The 16,841-nt window shown below is 38.6% G+C and overlaps 1 protein-coding gene across 22 annotated transcripts in view; it reads left to right on the top strand.

Annotated features, from left to right (window-relative positions):
• The window catches only part of Phf21a (PHD finger protein 21A), a 188,582-nt gene that overhangs the window by 129,780 nt on the left and 41,961 nt on the right, over positions 1-16,841 (top strand). For 15 of the 22 annotated variants that reach the window (XM_078046144.1, XM_078046145.1, XM_078046133.1 and 12 more), the window contains 3 exons: positions 5,057-5,263; positions 10,948-11,199; positions 12,455-12,544. In XM_078046144.1, coding sequence (XP_077902270.1) covers positions 5,057-5,263; positions 10,948-11,199; positions 12,455-12,544 — 549 coding nt within the window. Of the gene's footprint in view, positions 1-4,637; positions 4,730-5,056; positions 5,264-10,947; positions 11,200-12,454; positions 12,545-16,841 lie in introns of those variants that run through there. The other 7 variants (XM_078046147.1, XM_078046140.1, XM_078046143.1 and 4 more) reach the window with 3 other exon arrangements.

Below are 16,841 nucleotides of genomic sequence, written 5' to 3' on the forward strand. Positions count from 1 at the left end.
CAGTAATGCACACACTATTCCCAAGGGGATAATTGTGTGGAACGTCCTGAAGACCATTGTATCTCCTTCCTGCTTCCTCAGATTTGATGAATATTGGTGTTATTTATAAATATTATAGTGGTTGGGTTTCAATTGTACAGTAGAAAGACTTTTTTTCCTCCTCTGAGAAATTCTCTTTGTTTTTGCAGTGCTGGGGTTGAACATGGGGCTGCAAGCATGTAGGCAAGTGCTCTACTGCTGAGCTACTTCCCCAGCCCCATTTGAGGAATTCTGATATCATCAACAAATATAAATTTCTCCTTATTAGTTTTTTCTGCACCGATAAAATTTAGTTTCATTTTGAGCAATTGGTGAGTCTGAAGACCTCGAAGTATTTCCCACTGCATTTTAGGTATGAAGATAAGATTTGTTCTTTACTTTGTGAATTTGTGAAAAATTACAGGTTGCTGTCACGCTCTGGTATGAAAGGTGAAGCTCGTATTTTCAGATTGTGTGTTGATTCATGGACAGAGAAGGATGAACTGTTAAGGCACTACTAGGGGCCACACGTAACTCAAGACATCTTCTTATGCAGTACTGCATAAGAAGATGTCTTGAGTAGGAGTGGCCCTTATAATTGATGCAAAACAGATAATGTGTCAGGAGTGGTGATGCAGCTTGGGAGGCCGAGGCAAAAGGATCACAAGTTCCAGGCCAGCTTTGGCAATCTAGTGAGACCCTATCTCACAAGTAAATAAAAAGTGCTGGGGATGTAGCTCAGTCGTAAAGTACCCCTAGGTTCAGACCCCAGAACCACAAATAAAAGAAAACAAAAACTGATAATGCTGCATAGAGCATGACGTGCAAAAATAGTGACATCCAGCCAGGGAGGAAGAGAAAGGGCCTTATGCCTAGAGTTCCTTTTAGGAGAAATATTCTGAAACTTGTATGCAAATTTGCTGGTGAACATAAACTCTTGGCTCAATTGCAGGGAGAGGTGGGGCTGTCATTCTGTTTCTCCATCTCCTTCTCTTGTGACCAGTGCCATTAAACTTGGAATGATTGACTTAGATAATAGAAACAAATCCAGTATTCTGTTGTATTGGATCTATAAAATTTTGAATTTTTCTTCAGGATCTTTCTTGCTGTCATGTGAACATGTTGATAGTATCACATGAATGTCACAATATTGATCACCATGACTACCTGTCTTGGAAACTGACTAGAAGTGTCAGAGGCTCATGAACTCTCTGCCTGAACAAGCCCTAATGAAACCCGATGGTGCGAATGTCAAGGGAAACTGTGGGTTTATCATGGGTTTATGACAAGATTGAAGGGGGCCATACTCGCCACCTCCAAGCCTGCCATATTGGCCTGTTATTGACAGAAAATACATTAATAAGGAGAGAAGATGATGAGTTATTAACTTTTTCTCCCTTTCTTCCATCACTCTTTTTGGCCTTCCCCCCCCCCCCTTTCTTTCTTTTTTGATACCAGGAATTGAACCCAGGGGCATTTAACCACTGAGTTACATCCCCATCCCCTTTTTTTATTTTAAGACAGGGTCTCTCTGAGTTGCTTGGGGCCTCTCTAAGTCGCTAAAGCTGGCTTTGAACCCGTAATCCTCCTGCTTCAGCCTCCCTAGCCACTGGGATTACAGGCCTGCATCACTGCACCTGGCTATTATCTCTTATTAACTTATTAGTGAATGTTGGATGGCCAGTTTGTGCATTTTAGCCTTTTTTCCAAGATGTAAGATAATGTTTTAAAATAATTAACTACATTTAAAGATCTCCCTCATATGTGAACACCATTGGCAATGCAAATTGTTTATGCCAGTATAACCCTCATTAGTGACCAGCAAAAGCCATGATTTCTTTGTTTCAAACACAGTAATGAATGTGTAGACTCGCCTATGGAGACAAGAGGCCACCTTAAAGCTGCAGGCACTGGAAGCTCTGCTTGATCCTACGTGGCCAACACTTCCATTGTGACTATCTTCTCTCTTGCTGCCACCAAGTACTGGTGCTGAACTAGATCCAGGCCCCTCTGAAGTGATGTGAGTGTAGTATTTGCCAGAGCCACAAGACTGAACTAGAGCAAGACAGGACTGTGGGACTCTAAAAAGCTGGCTCTGATACACAGCAGCTCTTCTTTACTAGCCAGCCCTGAAAGAATGTACAGGGCTCCTGTGCCCACAGAGCACCTCTGCTGCCCAGCTCATCCCCTATCCTGACTGCAGGCTGTGATGGAAAGCAGCAGTGTTGCCCCCAAACCTTGATTTTTAAAAAAATTCACAGACATGACTACACATGTAGTGGTCTTCTGATCTTCTGGTGAACACAGCAAGGAGTGAGGGGCAATGCATTTTTGAGCAGAACTTTCAAATACTACAGCCGTCTTTTACAGAAAATTTCTCCCAATCCATGTGCTCTGACCTTCATTTGTTTTTCCCCTCTTCTTTCAAGGACCAATATAAGTTTGCAGGTAGTGGATCTTGGGTTTCCTCCCCACTCACAAGTGCAAGTGTCTAGGGCTTTGTTTCAGGCCCTGGGAGGAACAGTTGTAAATGCAGTGTGACTCACTTGACTCCCACTCTCTGCTTCTGGTTCTGATTGGTCGCCACCTTGCTCTAGCCATATGGCTGAAGAGTACTCCAGCCTGCATCTCTCTCTGGCTCTTCCCTGCTGTGGCGTATAACTGGGAGCAGGTTCTGGGCTTTGTCTCTTCCTTCTGGTCCACTTGAGTTAGGCAGTAAGTAGGAGAGCACACTGTGTTTCCTAAGGATGGCTGTAGAGGAGGAAAACACTCTGTTCTTTTGTGCCTGGTACAGTAATTATTGTTTCCTATGCTGTTTTTATTCAAGAGGGCATTTTGTTTGTTTCTTTGGCAGTTGTCACATTTGTGTTGTATTATTTCCTCCTGATCTCTCTCTCCTGTTTTTGTAAGCGTTCTTAGACTCCCCTTTATCTGCTGATGCTGCACTTTAGCTATCTTGCCAGTGTTCAATGTCTGATCTGGGGAGGAGGACTGAGAGCAACTTTAAGTTATTATTTCATTTGTAAACATCCAAAAGTTATGGCAGGGTCCACACAATAAAATCTACATGTGGTGCTCAAAGTCATCTGCAACACTGCTACTATTACTTTCATTCTTATAAACTGTAACAGTTCAATTTCTCTGCCTTTTATTTTAAACTTGCAAAATAAAATTTTGAAAACTCAAGTTAATTTTTATAAGTGTTCGATATTTTATTAGTTTGCATTTTAATTATTCCACAGATGGTTTTGCAAAGACTTTGGACTCTGCATTTTAAAAAAATATATTTATTCAAAGAGGCAGTGATAGTAGAATATAATGTATAGGAGAATTTTTTTCTCCCCCCAAATTGGCCTTTATATGACATTTTAATTGTCTAAAGAGAATCAATAATGAAAATTTTAAAAATCTCTCAAGAATATATTTTGTATTGATTCAAAGTTTTTAAAAACCCATTTTTTAATATTGTAATGTTTGAATATGTTAAGTGAGTAGTCTGCAGGTTTGAATTCTTTAAAGTGTGTGGGTGATGAAGTTGGTTGGAGCCATAGTAGAAATTTGAAAATTAATCTGGCTCTTCTGGTTTCATTTAACCCTTTAAACCTCTGTTGCTGGGCTGGGGATGTGGCTCAAGTGGTAGCGCACTCACCTGGCATGCGTGCGGCCCGGGTTCGATCAGCACCACATACCAACAAAGATGTTGTGTCCGCCGAAAATAAAAAATAAATATTAAAAAAAAAACCTCTGTTGCTGAGCTCAACTAGCACTTTCTTTATCTCCATTCATAATCTGTACTGGAAAATAACAATCTTTTGTTTTCAGAAATAGTACACTGAGCTAGTGAACTCACTTAAAAGTGTGTGAGAGCAATGATGTTTATCCTTTCTTCCAGCCATGGGGACAAGGGAGCCAGACCCCAAATCTGGCCTCATATGGTTATGACAGCATATAGTCTCTGAGCCATTTACTCGTCTTCAGTCTTGTTTCTTCACACACACTAAGAAAAGGATGTGGACATTTACTCAGCAGCATAGTTCTCAGCGTAGAGTACAGTTGTGAACAAACTTCGTTCTATTGAAATGTATGACTCTAGGGCCTGGGGATATAGCTCAGTGGCAGAGTGTTTGCATGTACATACAAGACCCTGGGTTCAATCCCCTGCACTGCAAAAAGAAAGAAATGTATTATTATAGTAATGAAGATAGCCAAAAACACACTTTTAAAAGTTTGAACAAGGTCTAGAAAATTCAAGAAACCTTAATTTTAAATTTTCATTCCGTGTAGTCAAATCCCTAGACTGTCTAACCAAATGGATTTCTACAGATCCTGTTCTAGCAAAGAAGTTCTACCCAAGAGTTACATATTTCAGTAATTTAGAATGTCTAATGTTTATATTGTATACTACTGGAATCATGGTTTATTTGTTTTAAATGTGTTTAATGTTTCAAATTGGGATAGATACAGGATATTTATTTGATTAATAAAAATTACTATGAGATCTCTTATATCAGATGCAAAATAATGTGCAAATCATAGTTCTGAGTACTTTGTGTATATTAGCTCACTTGTGCTTGTAAGTACTTACTGTCTCCTCATTTTAGATACCAGGACATTAAGGCACTTGCCCAACACTGTGTGGTTGATAAGAATATAAACTGAACTTTGAATTGAAGCAGTAAGATTCCAGAGGCATGCTGTTACTGCTATGCTGGTCAGCCCTTCCAGTCTTACTTGCTAACCTAATAGTAGTCAAGAAATCTGAGCTCTGCGACATGATCTCTTAGCTGTTTTTAAAATCTGCATGCCTTAATTTCCCTTTATAAAAAACATTTCTTATACCATTGGTTTCATATTAATGATAATGACTTTTATGTTCTTTGAATTCCTTGTTTGTACAGTCTATGTAATTATAGATGTTACAAGTTTTAGATGAAACTAGTATGGAAAAGATGTCAGAGGCATATAATTGCTGTGTTTCCATGCAGCTAACAGAACAGCATTCTGATAGATTTTTTTTTTTTTTGTCTTCATTTGGTAGAAAAGAGTAGTTGAACAACTACGGAAGAACCTGATAGTAAAGCAAGAACAACCAGACAAGTTCCAAATACAGCCATTGCCACAATCTGAAAACAAACTACAAACAGCACAGCAGCAGCCACTACAGCAACTACAGCAACAACAGCAGTACCACCACCACCACGCCCAGCAGCCAGCTGCACCCTCTCCCAGCTTGACTGCTTCACAGGTAAAAGTATAGATGTAGGCTTTTTTTTTATTTTATTTTTTTTGGTAGATTGGTTGTGATTGGTCATGGAGAACAGGATTTGTGTCAGCCATTCTAAGCTCAACTAGCAGCACTAAACAAAAGTTCCTGTGGGGTGTGGGTTGTAGTTCTGTGGTAGAGCACTTACCTAGCATGTGTGAGGCACTGGGTTCGATTCTCAGCACTGCATATAAATAAATAAAAATAAAAATATTTTAAAAATTAAAAAATAAAAAATAAAGGTCTATTGACAACTAAAAAAATTTTTTTTAAAAAGTTCTTGTTCCATTTTTTCTTGAAATTCACTGGCAGGAAGAAAGAGGCAAAAGTTAAATGACCTGTCCAAAGAAGGGAGAAAAAGTCAGTGACAAAGAAAACTCCCTTTTGTGAATTCTAGGAGAGTGAAAAATCTTATTTTGAATTTCTGGAGGTATTTGTTTGCACTTATTCTAAAAGTCTGGCCTCTTCTGGAATTGTTTTTCTGGAAATTTAGCAGGTAGGCTTGAAGCTATTCTAGAATAGTGCTCTTAGGTCCAGGTAGAAGCATTCAGAAGGACTATGTTAGCCAGCTCAGTGGCACTCACGTATAATCCCAGCTACTCGGGAAGCTGAAGCAGGAGGATCACAAGTTTGAGGATAGTCTGGACAACTAGTGAGACTTGTTTCAAAATAAAAGGGTCAGGGTATGTAACTCAATTGTAAAATACCCCTGGTACCCCCCCCCCCCCCCGCCAAAAAGCTCCCAACTAGGACATGTGTCACTTCTAAAAGAATGCTTGTAGCCTGACTTTCGTTTGGAGTATTTTCTTTGTTTTTGCTTTTTTGTGGTGCTGGGGATTGAACCCAGGGCCTTGTACACGTGAGGCAAACACGTGTACAAGGCCCTGGGAGTCTTAAACAGAGTTGGGTTAGGTTATTCTCTTTCCAAAAGTTTAGTGGATCAGAGAGTAGTTACATGGAAAGAATGTGGTAGAATTTGTTGTTACCTCATGCATAGGAGTTTTCTTTCTTAATTCATGGAAACTTTCTCTTCGAGTAACTTACCATGTGATACAAATCAGGGAATATTTCTAAAATACTTATAATAACTATTTCCTTCCCTGGTCACCTGAGTTCTGTGCTGCTTTGGGATGATGGATGGTGAGAGGTCCAGGGGTATCTCCAAAATAGTGTTGTATGGCATCTCTCCATTTGGTAGCCTGCCTGATTAGCTAACCATTGTTTTATTTTGTTTAATGCAAAGATTTAATTTAAAATCCAAAGGATCCTCAAGATTTTTGATTTGGGTGATTTGACTTTACATTAAATTGTCATTCGTATTTATTGACTGCTCTCTGTGTACTAGATTCTGACATTAAAAAGAGCAGTAGTCCCTGCCAAGAATCTGGAACATTCTGATAATTTATCTTCATTTATTCTGTAAATAATTATTGAATCCTATTATGTGTAAGCACTGTGCTAGGTAACATGAAGAGTAGATTCACAAGTAAGATAGTTTCTGTTTTCAAGAACCCAAAACATTTATAGAGCAAAAGGAAGACATAAACTACTAGTGAAAAGCTGTAAAAAATACAGAGAACAGAGTAATCTTACAGGAATCAGAAAATGTTCCTTAAAGGAGGTGGCATTTGAGCAGGGCCTCAGCTGGTAAATGGGATTTCAGTGATGATGGAGCACAGGGGAGAGAAGAGAAGTATAGAGAATAGTGTGAACAGAAGTGTGGAGTCAGAGAAGTAAATGCATACCTTGGGAATAGCAAGTAGGCTGGTGTGGTGGGAGCATAGATTCCAGGAAGATGAGGCTAGAAAAGGCAGAAAGGCACTGGCTTATTTTGGAAGTCTCAACTGTATGACCCAAGCTGGGTATTTTGGCAGTCATAGTAAAGTAATGACAGGGGTAAAGAAAAATGGGAGGTTATATATGGTATATATTAAATATGTAACTTCAGAAAGGAATAACTACTAAGTAGTGATCAGAGTGAGCAGGGAAAAGATGCTAGGAAGAAAAGAATTTTTATTTGTTTTTGCAGTACCAGGGATTAAACTCAGGGGCCCTTTAACCACTGAGCTACATCCCCAGCCCTTTTTAAAATTTTTTATTTTGAGTCAAGGTCTCCCTTGCTTAGGCTAGCTTGGAATTTGCCGCTCTCCTGCCTCAGCCTTCTGATTAGCTAACCAGAGTGCATCACTGCACTGCACCAGGAGAAGATTTTTTTTTTTTTTTTGAGGGGGGACGGGTACTGGGGATTGAACTCAGGGGCACTCAACCACTGAACCACATCCCCAGCCCTATTTTGTATTTTATTTAGAGACAGGGTCTCACTGAGTTGCTTAGCTCCTCATTTTGCTGAGGCTGGCTTTGAACTTGTGCTCGTCCTGTCTAGGTCTCCCAAGCTACTGGGATTACAGGTGTGCACCACTGTGTCCAGCCACCAGGAGAAGGTTTTTTATTGTCTGTTAGGAGGTATTTTTTTTTCTAAGCCAAGTGATGATCATGTACCAAGGCATAAAGGAAGCAATGAGGAAATCTTGTTGCAGGAAGGAGTAGGACCAGTTCCCTTTATGTAGTTAACTCCAACTCATAAGTTTTGAAATTTTTTTCCCATATACAGAAAAAGAATAGAATACTTGAATACAGGTATGCCCTTTGACCTACATTCATAATACTTGCATTTTTAATAATACAAAACAATGTAAAGAAGAATGCAGTTAATACAATGAAACAGAATGTAAACACTTACAAAGGAGAGGGAGGTTCCTTTCTGTGGCTGTTTGGGTGCACAACAGTAAATTTCCACTCAAAATTAAGCAAACTATCTAAAGCAGTTATGAAGGTTACTAAAAACCCATAGTAATAAATTTTCTAAGTTCTGATGCATACTTTGGAGTTTTTAATTAGTACTTCATATTTTGCAAGTAAATAACAATAACTTAGCAAAATAAATAAACAAAAGGGATTTTGTTATTGGTATTAATTACCCTGTTTTTCTGCATTAACTTCTGGCTCATGCAATTTGGGGTTTTCTCAAAATTTAAAAACTCTTTATGAAAACTATTCAGTAACTACTACCCTCATGAAAATGATCAGATATGGACAGCATTAGCTAGCCAAGGACTAATCACAGCTTCCTTAAAAAATCAATTTCTTTGTTATCAGACACTTTTTTGCTTTGCATTTTCTCCTCCTCTTGCCAAAACAGTTCAGATGTTTTCATTAGGCTTGGATATCAAAGTTACAGATTCTCTTTCTATCTAATCCTAATGAAGAGCTAGTTTTCTGTTCCCTAATATTTGAACTAGAGTAACCACCAGACCAAGAGTAAAAAATCTAAGGAGACCTATGTGTTGGTGTCAATAAATGGTTAGCTATTATATACTTTTAGATATTTTCATTGAGGCATAGAATATGTGGAATTTTATAGACACTGAAATAAGTGTAGTGAAATCAGGCACAACCAAATATTTATAAAGCAAAGATGTGAACACACTCATTAGATTTCAGTGTTATTTAAGCATTGGGTTAATGGGAGGTGTGTACATAGTCAGGAAGGCTTGTGGTTTTATTAAGTATTTTCTAGAGTAATCAGTTTAGGGCTATTATTCAAAATGTTGATAATGATTTACCTGAACCAAGAGTGTGTTCCCCCCCCCAAAAAAATGTACTTCAAACTCTTACAGTGACAGTATGCCAACTGTTTTTAAAAGCCAGGTCAGGTTCTGCTGTCCAGAGCTGATTCCACAACCCATAGTAGCAGTAGGATTGAATGGCATTTGGTGTGACTTGCTCTCCACTTCAAAAATTCTTTGTATTTATAACATTTAAAATTGACAGGTAGTTCTAAAATTGCACTGTTTAAAACTCTTATTACAGATAGCTGGTATTGGGGCTGGGGTTGTGGCTCAGTGGTAGAGTGCTCACCTAGCACATGTGAGGCACTGGGTTCAATCCTCAGTACCACTTAAAAATGAAATAAAGATATTGTATCCACCTACAACTAAAAATAAATATTTTTTTAAAAAAATCAACAAAAGCTGGTCAGTTGTTGATGATATGCTACTGTAACATTTCTAATGATCCATGGCATCCAGCTTTGATTTTCATCACTTGATAGAAAGTAATGACCTGCTACCCCCAAATACTCTTTATTTCACATTCGAGCAGACAGTGACACTAAGAGTTGAGGCACTCTTGTTATTGCCTTGGAGAAGTGGAAACAAAGACTCAGGTGATTTTAATTATAAAAGTTAATGAGAAACAAAAAAAAAAAGAGAGAGAGAGAGTGTTAATGAGAATTGCTGACTAAGCTATATGGGATAGAGGAGGCCAGATCATTAAATTTTTTGGTTAAAAGAAAAAAAGAAACATATGCATTATGCATGCATATGCCAGAAAGAGAAATAATCACCTACAACCAAACAATAATAATACACAGGTACTTATATAGACATGGAAATAGAATTTCATAAAAAGGGAAGTTGTCTGAGTATGTTTCAGGGAGAGTGAGAGTACTTATCCCTAGTCCAGAGCAGTACCATCCAACACAACTTTCTGCAGTTTTGGAAATACTGTCTGTCCCCACTGTTCACCTTGGTAGCCACTAGCCACATGTGGCTTTTGAACACTTGAAAATTGGCTAGTGCAAATGAGGAATTGATGTTTTAGTTTAAATTTAAATTTAATATCAACATGTGGCCTGTAGCTACCAAAGTGTACAAATGGAGAATAAGAAGAAATGGTAGAATAATATCAGAACCAGCAAGTTGGGCCGGATACATTTTCATGTTCCTGAAATGTCTGCATCTCAAGTGACTAGTAGCACAAGATAGACGTGTGCCGTGTAATGAGCATGTTTCTGTTTTCTTGTTTTGTAACTGACACTTGTAATTATTCTAGTAAAAAATCTAGAAAAATATAGCTTCAAAAGCTGCAATAGCACTTACGGAGCATCAGTCAGTCAAGTCCTCTCACTTCAGCTCATCCTCTGATCTCGAAGGCTTTTTGAAACTCAGGTGTTTGTTTCGGCCTTGTCACATTTCAGTGAATCTTTGATCACTTTTATAGCAGTTCTCTGGAGAAAAGATTATAGGTAGGGACTCATATCCCTTTGGTATCAAGAACTAGTATTTCCTATACTAGTTGGTTAATGTTTCATTATGTGGAATTTGGGATTTTCTGCCTCTCCTGGGTGACACTCAAAAAAGAAAGACTGTCTCTTTCCCCCACCCTTTGTGTCACAAGGGACAGAAAGCCGGAATTATATGATGACTTTCTTCATATTGGTAAGATTATAGCAGTTAGGGATAGAGAGGATATGTTTCCCATTATTTGCATCCTATATGTAAATTCATTGATTTCGACCAAAGAATTAGACTAGAAGAAATAAGTACACTCATTCTGTGTCCAGAAACCTTCTCTGCCATATTAGTCTACATTATTAGAGTGAGCTTGCCCATTTACAGATAACACTAATTTGTGAATTCCAGCAAGCTGGAGAATTCTTTCCCTGTAGTGAGCTATGTACTCTATGTACACAAGAGAAATGTTGTGATACTAGAAACTTGATTAAGTATGAGAATTATTGCTTTATTTTCTTCCGGAGTTCAGTAGCATATTGTTTAGTTGGATCACATTGCCGTGTCCTAATATCTGTTTTCCATGTCTCCTAGAAGACTGTAACTACAGCTTCTATGATTACCACAAAGACACTACCTCTCGTCTTGAAAGCAGCAACTGCGACCATGCCTGCCTCTGTTGTGGGCCAGAGACCTACCATTGCTATGGTGACTGCCATCAACAGTCAGAAGGCTGTGCTCAGCACTGATGTGCAGAACACACCAGTCAACCTCCAGACGTCTAGTAAGGTCACTGGGCCTGGGGCAGAGGCTGTCCAAATTGTGGCAAAAAACACAGTCACTCTGGTAAGCCAGCAGCTGCTACTCATGTACCCATGTTAAGAGGGTTCAGGATACGTATTTGTAGAGTAATCCATTTTAGCTCCTGCTGGAGCTCCAATTCCTCCGGCATGCCAAATTCCCCTTTGATCCTGATGAGACAATATAGCATTCCCACAGTTTTTTTCAGTTAACTGTAGAGGTGTCTTGACACCAAGTATGACCTGATTTTCAGGGAAAAGTTTCCTTCATGAAGGCATATATGCTGTTTCATTTATCTGTCCCTCCATTCTATCCACTGTCTTTCCTGTGCAACTTGAGTATTTAAACTCTCTTGTTTATAAAATATTCAAGATATTCACAAATTAACATGAGTAGCCAAGTTCTGTGGTGGGGGTTGAGTGGGATCCCTTTAAGGAAGTACTTGAACAGGAATTGTTCATGAGGTTTTTAGGATTAAACCATTTAGAAACTAATATTTTCAGAAACTTGGATGAACTATATCCAAATTTTGACAAAATTCTTTCCTTAAGATGGCAATTATGAGCTCTTGGTGGCTTTTGAAGAATGACCAATGACTAGTGAAACTAGAGAACAACATAGTGGAGCTTTGCCATTTACCCAGGAATCCCTAAAGAAGCAACCAGCTCACTCAGTTAGATGCTGAGAGTTAAGAAATCCTCTAAAGGAATAAAGCCACTTAGTGTTCACTGTTGGATACGGCTCTTCCATCAGGAAAAAGCCCATTTGGCCAGTCCACAAGTTTGAATTTACTTTGGATCCAGTCTTAACTTTTAAAATATGAAAGTGCAAGAGTTCTTGAGTGTCAGAGGAAGTCATGTAAGAATGGTGAGCTTGCTCTGTTCCACTTGAGCTGTGAGGAAACAGAGGTGTATTAGTTCATGTTATGGCATAAAATGTGCAGGTGGGAGAGAGAAAAGTTTCCCAATGCAGTGTTAATTCAAGTGGTTAACTTTACAGTGAAAGCTCGTAGAAAATGTCTAATCCAGAGAAGAATGTCTCGCTTTGATATTTTTTTCTTTTTTTTTATTTATTGGTTGTTCAAAACATTACAAAGCTCTTGACATATCATATTTCATACATTAGATTCAAGTTGGTTATGAACTCCCAATTTTACCCCAAATACAGATTGCAGAATCACATCGGTTACACATCCACATTTTTACATAATGCCCTATTAGTAACTGTTGTATTCTGCTATTGCTTTGATATTGAATTATGATTTTTCCTTCTGATTCATTTGTCTTTCCCGTTTTTTTAGCAGGTTCAAGCCACACCTCCTCAGCCCATCAAAGTACCGCAGTTTATTCCTCCTCCCAGACTCACTCCACGTCCAAACTTTCTCCCACAGGTGAGTAAGCCAGTGAGAAGCTGGTAAAGGGTTAGGTAGAACACAAGTCCTAATGCGACTTTTTTTTTTTTCTCTACATTTTTTACTGACGTATAATAGTTGTATATAATGATGAGATTTGTTGTTAAATATTTGTACATGCACTCAATATAACAATATAATTTGACTAAAATTACTCTATACCATTTCTCCCCTCCCTCCCCAGATCCCTTTCTTCTACTCTACTGATCTCCCTTTGATTTTCATGAGAAGCCACCCCCTCCACTTTATCAGAGAAAACATAATGACTGTTGACTTTCTAAGTTTGACCATATTTCACTTAACATAATGGTCTCTAGTTTCATCCATTTTCTTACAAATGACATAATTTTACTTTTCTTTATGGCTGGCTAAAACTCCAATGTGTACACCATATTTTCTTTATCCATTCATCTGTTGATGGACTCCTTGACTGGTTTCGTAGTTTGGCAATTGTGAGTTGTGCTGCTATAAACATAGGTATGCATGTATCACTGTAGTATGATGACTTTATTCTTTAGGTTAAATACCAAGGAGTGGTATAGCTGAATCATACGGTGATTCCATGCCTAGTCGAGTCTCCATACTGTTTTGTGGGTATACTAGTTTACAGTCCCACCAACAGTGTAAAAATGTCCCCCTTTTTCCCCACATCCTTTCCAGCATTTATTATAGATTGTATTCTTGATGACTGCCATTCTTACCAGTGTGAGATGAAATCTCAGTGTAGTTTCGATTTGCATTTCCCTAGTTGCTAATGATGTTGAACATTTTTTCATATTTTTTTGACCATTTGTATTTCTTCTTTTTGAGAAGTGTCTGTTTAATTCATTTGCCCTCATGGGCCTTTTCTAAGCAGCCTGTAAGCAGGCTTACCAATTCAGCTGCATTCAGATCCCACTTAGCAAAAAATTCTGCCAGTTTCTCTACCAGGAGGAATCTTATCTTTTTTTATCATGGTTTATTAGCAGTGACCATATGCAGTAGAAGAGAGAAGTGAAGGAAAAGGAAATTTTCCTAAATTCAAAACAATTAAGATTACAATCATTAGGGCTGGAGTTGTGGCTCAGTGGTAGAGCACTTGCCTAGCATGTGTGTGACACTGAGTTTAATTCTCAGCACCTCATAAAAATAAATAAACAAAATTAAGGTACTGTGTCCATTTAAAAAAAAAATTACATCATTAGGCTAGGGGATGGGGGCTAGCTCAGTGCTAGAGTTCTTACCCAGCATGCACAAGGCCCTGGATTCAGTCCCCAGCAAAATAAGAAATAAACAAATAACACCACTGTAAACCTTATAATTTAGCTAAAACCTGCCTGGCGGTGAAGAAAGAATACAGTTACCACTTTTGTTTTCCTTTTGCAAATGAAAGTGGGAAGGACAGCCAAACTAACCAGTGGAAACCATTCAGTTCTACTCTACAAGTGATGATATTGCATATCATACTTAAAGGCCAAGTTTTATTATAAGATGTAGGAAGGGATATGCCTAGGGTACTTTCTACTCAGGCTCACACAGCTCTGCTTGCTCATATTTTTCCTGAGTGTTCTTTTAGCAGTTTGACTGCCCATCACCATTTTCAAGGCAGAGTGTCAGGATTACCTATCTGACTCTTGAGGACATTGACTTGCCCAATAGAAAGGGTAAAACTGAGGCCCTACCTTTGAGGCTAAGAGAGAAAAGAAAGGAGTTATGTAACCTGATGCTCTGGTACACACCTGTAATCCCAGTTACTCAGGAGGCTGAAGTGAGAGGATTGCAAATTCAAGGCTAGCCTGGGCAACGTGGTGAGAACCTATCTCAAAATAAAATCAAAAGGGCTGGGGATGTAGCTTAGTAATAGAGTGCTTACCTAGCATTTGCCTGGCCCTAGGTTCAATCCTGAGTACTAAAAACTAAAAAGGAAGAAAAGAATTTTGTGATCAGTGGCATAAGTGATTTACAAATAGTCTCTTGAGAGAGATTGGACAGTGCTAGCATGAGATAAGATGATTTCAGTCATTTATCAGATAAATATTTAATAAATATCTTGGGTAGCAAACACTGTACTAAGCGCTATAGATATGCCAGTTTTCAAGACAGAAGGTTCTCTGCTCTTAAAGAGCTTCAGAGACATTTACAGGCAATTACAGTGTCTTTTACGGGAAGTATAGAGTAGACTGAGAGTATGTGGGAGGAACACCCAGCCCATTCTCAAGAGCAGTAGAGAAAGTTTCTTTAAGGTTTCCTCGAAGAATTGATATTCAACCTGAGACCTAGAATCCTAGTGAAGTTAGCTTGACAAAATTTGGGGGGAAAAATAAAAATGTCCCAGGGAGAGGACAGAGTATACATGCGTCTGAAGTGTAGAGGTGCATGTAGCTTCAGGGGACCGAAGGAACTTTTACTGTAGCTGAGCACAGTGGGCAGTGGGGCTGATCTACACAAGAGATGAGACTAGAGCAGTCCACTGGGGCCAGAGCCTGTGGATCCTTCTAGGTTGTATAGGAATCTGGGACTTATTCTAGGGGCAGCTGGGATCCATCAAAGAATTTTTCAAGCAACTTCCCTAGCCTTTTTGATTTTATTTTGAGGCAGGACCTCACTAAGTGGCCCAAGCTGGCCTTGATGTGATCAAACTTTATGTTTTAGAAAACTCCCTCTTGAGGCTGGGGTTGTGGCTCAGTGGTAGAGCACTTGCCTAGCACATGTGAGGCACTGGGTTCGATCATCAGCACCACATAAAAATAAATGAAGATATTGTGAGCCAGTCGTGGTGGTATACGCCTATAATCTCAGTGGCTGGGGAGGCTGAGATAGGAGGATCATGGGTTCAAAGCCAGCCTCAGCAATGGCGAGGCACTACTCAGTGAGACCCTGTCTCTAAATAAAATACAAAATAGGGCTGGGGATGTGGCTCAGTGGTTGAGTGCCACTGAATTCAATCCTAGTACTCATAAACAAATAAGTAAGTAAGTAAAGGTATTGTGCTCATCTACAACTAAAAAAGTATCAAAAAAATAAGAAGAAAATTTCTTCTTGCCACTATTTAGAGAATGGATTAGCAATGATCAAGACTATGGATAAGAACAGATAGGAAATTCAGTAATGATGATAGTTAATGATTATAGAGGATTTTGTTATATATGAGGTTCTATGTTAAGCACTTTATGTGGGTTGTCTATTTTATTCTTCACAAGAACCCTGTGAATATGAGTATTACTCCTTTTTTTAGGTAGGCAGTCTAAGGCTTAGTCTATGTTTTTCAAACATCAGGTCATAACTCATTAGTGAAACCTATTTAGTGGGTTGATAGCCCATGCTATATACTTTATTTCATGAAGTTTTTGTTTTATATAGATACAGATATTTATGTGTGTACTTTAAAATGTATTTCCTAAGGTAAGTCAGTGGTACTCACCTCAGGGTTATTTTAAGTTAAGCTAAACTTTTATTTAGACAGACAAGACTATCATGGGCCACACTTAACAGTAGTATACTTCAAATGATACAGGATAGAAAAAAACCACTTGCCAAAAAGACAGCATTAGACATTTGTCTTCAATGGGAGTGCCTACAGCAACTGTATAGAAGTTCCTGTAGCTATCTAGGGATTGTTCAGGTTTAAGGAAATGAGGTCTTTATCCAGGACATCAGGAGAGCCACTCTAGCATAGAAGCCTTATGTGCCACAGGAACCAATGTATCTTGTTACAGTTCCATTGGCATGGCATTCGAGAGCCTTACAATGGGTATATCCAAGTTAATGAGAGTTACCCAGTTAGGAGGGCCCAAAGCATGGTGTCCTATTGAATATAATTCTCCCCATCCATGTCCAATTTAATTATCCCTTATTGATTCAGTAATAAATGCTTTTTTTAATCATGCATGCCTGGTAACATAGTTGTATTCTTACTCTTATTGGGTTTCTGGAGGTACAGAACTAGATAGAATTAACTGTGAATCAAACTCTGATGCATAAAGGAAAAGAATTTTACCTTCTGATCACAGTTTTAGAAGTTGGAAATATAACTGGTTTAGAAATAACAGATATGCTGTCTGAGGTTACAGAGCTTATGAGTGTTAGAACCAGGATTTGAACCTAGGTAAGGTTGACTCCATATTTTTTAGCTTTTTTGATGTTGTTGTTGTTTGGTACCAGGGATTGAACCCCAAGGCCATATCCCCAGCCTTTTTTTTTTTTTTTTTTTTTTTTTTTGAGACAGGGTCTTACTAAGTTGCTTAGGATCTTGCTGAGGTTGGTTTTGAACTTAAGGATCCTCTTGCCTCATCCTGCT

The sequence above is a fragment of the Ictidomys tridecemlineatus genome, chromosome 4 (assembly GCF_052094955.1).
Source record: "Ictidomys tridecemlineatus isolate mIctTri1 chromosome 4, mIctTri1.hap1, whole genome shotgun sequence".
NCBI lineage: Eukaryota > Metazoa > Chordata > Mammalia > Rodentia > Sciuridae > Ictidomys > Ictidomys tridecemlineatus.